Below are 7,081 nucleotides of genomic sequence, written 5' to 3'. Positions count from 1 at the left end.
TAATGAACATAGAAGAATATAGGAGCAGCTTCGATCTTCTGAGAGTTGGTAATCTCGAGCTCTGTTACAGAGAAAAGTGCTATTCCACCAGCAACCACAAAGTCGAAGATGAGAATCAAAGATTAATCAGTTAGTCTAACTAACTCTCGTGTTAACGATTTAAACTGAAGGCTAACCTTCTTTCATCAATCTCAACCGTTGAATCAGATTAAGTAGACCCATTTAATCTTGGCCATTGATCCTGATATTGAGTCAAAATTAGTCTTCACAAATCTCCACCTATTTGGCTCAATCTCTTACAATCCACCGATTCAATATGAGTAACCCCAATATTACAATGTTTAGCATTCATTCCAATATATTGAGCATTCTCAAAACCTCTGATCATATCCTAGCTCAGTGAGAAATCCCTTTAACCAAAGAGCTTCTTTTACAGCTTCTGTGAGAGAGATGTACTCAGCTTTCGTTGTTGACAAAGCTACTACATGTTGTAGACAAGATTTCCAGCTTACAACATTTTCTCCAACTGTGAAAATATATCCAGACAAAGACCTTCTCTTATCTAAGTTTGCGGCATAATCCGAATCACAATATCCAGCTACCTCACAAGTTAGTGAATCTGATGCAGAGTAAACTAAATTTAGTTTTACTGTCTCCTTCAAATACCTAAGCAACCATTTTACAGCTTGCCAATGCTCTGTGCTCGGATTGCTCATGAATCTACTAATCAGTCCTAATGCATAAGCAATGTCAGGTCTGGACAAAACCATGGAATACATCATGCTACCAACTGCATTTGAATAAGGTACTGTCTTCATCTTTATAGATTCAGCTGATGCTTATTCCATCCTTACAGATTTCAGTTTGAAATGAGCTCCCATAGGAGTACTAACTCCTTTAGCATCCTTCATTCCGAATATATCAACCACCTTCCTTATATATCCTTCTTGAGAAATTGTCAAGGTTCTCAACTTCCCGTTCCTTTGAATATCCATTCCCAGAATTCGTTTTGCTGGTCCAAGGTCTTTCATGTCAAACTCAGAGTTGATAACATATTTTAGCTTCTGTATTTTCTTTTGATCTTTGCATGCAATAAGCATGTCATCTACATAAATAAGTAGATATATGTATAAGCCATTTGGAAGATTTTGACAGTATACACAGCTATCAAATTTTGATCTTTGGAAGCCTCTTCGAAGCATAAACTCATCAAATCTTCGGTACCATTGTCTTGGGGATTGTTTAAGTCCATAAAAAGACTTTTGTAGCAAACAGACTTTTCCAGCTTCTTCCTTTTTAACAAAACCTCCAGGTTGTGACATTAAGATCCTTTCCTCTAAATTTCCATGTAGAAAAGCTGTTTTGACATCTAGTTGTTCTAGTTCCATGTCGTGAACAACATTGATAGCTAGTATGATCCTAATTGAAGTATATTTCACAACCGGAGAGAAGACTTCATGATAGTCAATACCTTCAACTTGAGAAAAGCCTTTTGCCACTAATCTGGCTTTGAACCTAGCTGCTTCAACTCTTGGAATACCTTGCTTCCTTTTAAACACCCACTTACACCCAATGACTTTTGTTCCTTTCGGTTTGTCAATCAAAATCCAAGTGCTATTTTTTCTCAATGATTCAAGTTCCTCTTCCATGGCTCTCTTCCAATCAGGCCAATTCTTACTTTTTACAGCTTCATTATAATTTGTTGGCTCTTCAAGCTCAATAATATCAGCTACATTCAATGCAAAAGCTGTAAAATCGGAACTTGCAAACCTTGGAGGCGGTCTTATTTCTCTTCTCACTCTGTCTCTAGCAAGTATATAATCACTTAGTTGCAGATCTCTCTGAATATCATTGTATTGTCCTTCCTCATTTTGCACTTCATATGTCCTAGAGTTAGGTTCTGTTTGTTCATGTCCAGTAATTTCATCATCTTGCTTCTCAGGTTTTGCATGAGTTTCTCCACCTTGATCTTGATTCATTGTGTTTTCTGAATCAGAAAATATGTCCAGATCTTGAGACTCCACCTGAAATCTTAAATCCTGCTCAGCTTGTTTAGAGCTGGCTGTGGCTGATTTTTTCATGTTAGAGAAATAGGATTCATTTTCATTAAAGATTACAACCCTGCTAATTATGCATTTAAGATCATCCAACAACCATACTTTGTAACCTTTAACACCAACTGGATATCCTATAAAGACACCTTTCATTGCTCTAGGATTTAACTTGCCTTGATTAACATGAACATATGCTATACATCCAAAAACTTTCAAGTGATTATAATCTGGTTTTAGTTTAGACCATTTAAACTCAGGGACTAAAAAATCTATGGCAGAAGATGGGGATCTGTTAATCAGATAACAAGCTGTTGAAGCAGCTTCAGCCCAAAACTTGCTAGACAACCCACTTTCACTTAGCATGCATCTAACTTTATTCATAATTGTTCGATTCATACGTTCTGCTACACCGTTTTGTTGTGGTGTGTATGTGCATGTTCTATGCCTTGCAATGCCAAATTTCTTGCAAAAATTATCAAATTCATGATTACAGAACTCCAGCCCATTATCAGTCCTTAATCTCTTGATTTTATTTCCTGTTTGATTCTCAATTAAGGTCTTCCATTCAACAAATTTATCAAAAGCTTCATCCTTTGTTTTCAAAAAATAAATCCACACTTTTCTAGAATAGTCATCAATCAAAGTGATAAAATATTGAGCTTTTGAAAGTGAGAATGGTACCTTTGGAGAGCCCCACAAATCAGAATGTATATAATCAAGAGTTGATTTTGTTTTGTGAGTTCCAGTGCTGAATTTCAGTCTATGAGCCTTGCTTAGTATGCAATTTACACAGAACACAAGATTGTTGATCTGCTTTGGATCGAGCAGACCTTGTTTTCTAAGCTCCTGCAATCCTTTGAGGCTCATATGATCGAGCCTCTTATGCCAAAGCTCAGTTTGATCCTTATTAGCCACCACTATATTTGTTTCAGCTATCATGGTGTTTGCCCGCAGAACATACAAGCCTTGCTCTAGAATTCCTTTCATTACTACTAAGGAACCTTTAATAACCTTTAGAACTCCATTTTGTGCCTTGTAGGTGAAGCCCTTTTGATCCAGAGCACCTAAGGAAATTAAGTTCCTTTTAAGATCAGGAATAAATCTGACTTCAGTGATGATTTTCACTGATCTATCCTCCATTCTTAACTTTACAGAGCCTATTCCATGTACATTACATGACTGATTATTTCCCATCAGAACTTGCCCTATATTTACTTCTCTAAAATCAAAGAACCAATCCCTTCTTGGAGACATGTGATATGTACAGCCGAAATCCAAAATCCATTCCTCCTTTGGATCATTTGTGGATATGGTTAGGACCTCAGCTTCCTCAAAATACTCAAGCACATTTGCTGCTTCATTTACTTGATTTGAGTCATGTCTGGGACCATTCTTTCTTTGAGGACAGTCTCTCCTGAATTGGCCTTCTTTCTTGCAGAACCAACAAGTTTTCTTAGGCCTGAACTTAGATCTAGATTGACTTTTGCCTCTCATTCCATAATCCTTCCTTTCAACTGATCTTCCCCTGATATTTAATCCTTCTCCAGCTGTCTTGAGTTGTTTCCCAGTTGCCCTCAAATCTAATTCCTTCGAGTAGGCCGCTCCAATGACTTCTTCAAGTGTAAGAGTTTCTCTCCCATATTTCAGAGTATCCCTCAATTGGTCATAAGCCTTTGACAAGGAATTTAACAAGAAAATGGCTTGATCTTCTTCATCTACTGTCACATCCATATTCTCCAGATAAGATAGTGTAGTGGCCCGTAACCAAATGAAGAGATTAAGGAACTAATCTTATTTACTTAAGTCGGGTTCGAAGGCTCCGTTGGTGAGTTCGGACGGTCCGAAGTCAGGGTTCGGACGATCCGAAGAGTGGTTCGGACGCTCCGAACGTGCTGCCGACAGTCGTCATGGATGACGTCATTATGCTGACGTAAGCAATGACGTAATATTGGGTTCGGATGATCCAAAGTCCAGTTCGGGCGATCCGAACGTGTTCGGAGGCTCCGAAGTCAGCTCGGAGGGCCCGAACTCTGTCTATAAATAGGGGGTGCCGAGCTCACATTTGAGTGCACCAATTCCTCTCTTCTTTCTTGATTCCTTAGCCTTCTAACTCAGATCTAGGGAATTCTAGGCGTTCCGTTGGGAATCCGAAAGTGGCATAGCGATCCAGGAATCGTAGCGGATCTGTGGCCTAGTTTTTAGGCAATCGACAGCAAAGGGCTAACGACGGACGAAGGTATAGCTTTTGCTTCCTAAAAATATTTAGGAGTATGCTTTATCTTAGTTAAGGCTTTTAGAGCGCTATAATGATAGTAGTATAATTTGACAGTGTAGCGCGTATTATAGGCGTGGACCTAGGACTGATAGCACTTGCCTAGTATTTGAGGTATGAAAGTACTGTTTGAGATATCCTGACTGAGTATGCATGTATTATGTGACTGCATGATTTATATGTAATTGATTTATGCTGCATTCATTTGCATATTGAGCTATCTCGTTCGAGATGTCTATAGTAGGGTTTTACCCTATCCTATTAGTGGTTAGACTTTCATCGATTTGGGTCCGGCATATCCACTGGTATTTTGGTATGGAAGCCACCTTCTGAAGCGACGGCACAACGTGCTACTTACCAGAGCCCGGTCTGTCTTTGTTCTCTGATCCTTGACCTCGAGTTTATAGGGAGTTCACTTTGCATGCATGTATACTTATACTCTCGTGCTGAGCGTTTTATGCTCACGTCTCATACTCTGTGTTTCTGGACACCCAATTCCATGGGGCAGGTTTACGTTTGGATGAGGCGGGTGGATCCAAGAGGGGCTAGGCAATGGTTGACCAGCTGGAGCTTCGTTTAGGTTTTTATTCTGTTGTTTTGGGTTTATACAGCTATTCGATTTGGTTGTATATTTTTGGATATTTACAGATTCCTTTTCTTGGGATTGTATAAATGTTATGGTTTCCGCAGTTGAATTCTGATTTCTGTTTAATTAAGTTAATTACATGTCTAAGTTCTGTTTATTAGGTGATCCGGGTAAGGGTCACTACATTTATGGTATCAGAGCATGCATAATATTCTTGGGATTTAGATTCTGCATAAGGTAACCATGAGGTACTTTTGTAGATGGCGAACTACGATGACCAGAGTAGCCATGGTAGTGGAGGTGGACGCTGGAGAGATGACGATCGTGAGCGTCGTTGGGACCGTCATCATCGTTGTCGTGATGAAGAACGTTTTAGTGTTCGCCGATTCTTACAGATGGCACCGAAGCCCTTGGTTGGAGGTGAGTCTCTGGAGGATGCGGAGAACTGGTCAGACCGCATGGAGACGACTTTTCAGACTTTCCACTGCACCGAGGAGCAGAAGATGGAGACCCTTGGCTATCTTCTGGATGGGCGAGCTCGTAGGTGGTGGAGGTTTACTTCTGCCCCTTTGTTACGGCGAGAGGAGTGGCCACCTGGGCCGAGTTCCGCACAGCTTTTCAGAAGCTGTATTTTCCTCCTGCACTCCGTCAGTCGAAGGCAGACGAGCTACTGAGTCTGCGATAGGGAGCCATGTCTATTGACGAGTATCAGCAGAAGTTCTTTGATCTGCTATCCTATTGCCCCGAGATTGCTGACAGCTCTGGGATGAAGTATAATCTGTTTCTTCAAGGCCTTAACCCTGAGATCCACGAGCGTGTGGCGGTCGGCGATGACATGTCCTACGAGGTTTTGGTGAGCCGTTGTCACCAGGCAGAGGACATCATTCGGCGGAACAGGTATTTCTCTCACTCGAGGCCTGCTAGTTCTTTGGGTCCCCATGCCCAATCATTCAAGAATTCTGGATCTACTTTTTCCTCTGGTTCTGGAGGTATTGTTCGCTTTGAGAAGAAGGACAAGTGCGACCATTGCGAGAAGAACCATCCGTCAGACAAGTGCCGTATAGCTTCTGGAGCTTGTTTCCGATGTGGAGAGGTTGGTCATATCCGGAGGGATTGTCCACTATCTGGGGGAGGCGGTTTTGGTTCAAAATCAGGTTCTCAGGACACCGTTCAGCAGAGGTCGCATGGACAGTCTGCTGGGAGTTCTTATTTGAGGCCGCGGGCTTCTGGTCAGGTGTTTGCCTTGAGGCGTGATCAGGACGTGGAGGAGAATGAGAAGGTCATCGCAGGTACATTTTTACTTTATGGTATACCTGCTATCGTACTTATTGACACCGGTGCATCTTATTCTTTCATTTCTGCACGTTTTGTTAAGAGACATAAGTTACCATGCATTGCACTAGATGTAATAGTTTCTGTTTCTACTCCGACGGGTCAATCTGCTTTGGCCAAGCGTCTAGTGATGGGTTGCCCTTTAGAGTTCGAAGGGAATATTTTGGTAGCGAATCTCATGGTCCTTGCGATGGACGATTTCAATTGTATTCTGGGGATATACATGCTGACTACCTATCGAGCTTCAATGGACTGCTATCAGAGATTAGTACGCTTTCATACGGATGGGAGTGATAGCTGGTTTTTCTATGATGAGGGAGCGCGACCCCCGATGCCTTTGATATCAGCTTTGAGAGCCTGTCGAGCTCTAGAGTCTGGCGGGGAAGGTTACCTTATCTATGCAGTTGATTTGTCCGCTGAGAGTATTGGGATAGAAAGCATTCCTGTTGTGGATGAATTCCCAGATGTATTTTCAGATGAGATTCCGGGTTTTCCTCCTGCTAGGGAAGCCGAGTTTGGCATAGAGTTGATGCCGGGTACTTTGCCTATTTCTCGAGCACCGTATCGTCTGGCTCCGTCAGAGATGTGTGAGTTGAAGAGTCAGTTACAAGATCTGTTGGACAAGGGATACATTTGTCCTAGTGTATCTCCTTGGGGAGCTCCTGTTCTCTTTGTAAAGAATAAGGACGGGTCTATGCGGTTGTTCATTGACTATCGGCAGATGAATCGAGTTACTGTGAAGAACAAGTATCCGTTGCCTCGCATTGATGACTAGTTTGATCAGCTGCAGGGTACTTCGTTTTACTCCAAGATTGACTTGAGATCTGGATATCATCA

The 7,081-nt window shown here is 41.5% G+C and overlaps 1 protein-coding gene across 1 annotated transcript; it reads right to left on the bottom strand.

The window, feature by feature from the left end:
- Positions 1-371: 371 nt before the first annotated feature.
- LOC140889633 (secreted RxLR effector protein 161-like) lies at positions 372-818 on the bottom strand. Its single transcript, XM_073297354.1, has one exon. It carries the CDS (start codon positions 816-818, stop codon positions 372-374), a length of 447 nt encoding a protein of 148 aa, XP_073153455.1.
- Between the last annotated feature and the right edge of the window lie 6,263 nt (positions 819-7,081).

Source organism: Henckelia pumila, chromosome 3 (genome assembly GCF_033568475.1).
Source record: "Henckelia pumila isolate YLH828 chromosome 3, ASM3356847v2, whole genome shotgun sequence".
Taxonomy (NCBI): Eukaryota; Viridiplantae; Streptophyta; class Magnoliopsida; order Lamiales; family Gesneriaceae; genus Henckelia; species Henckelia pumila.
The sequence above is the reverse complement of the archived record's forward strand: the minus strand, read 5'-3'. Positions and strand labels throughout refer to the sequence as shown.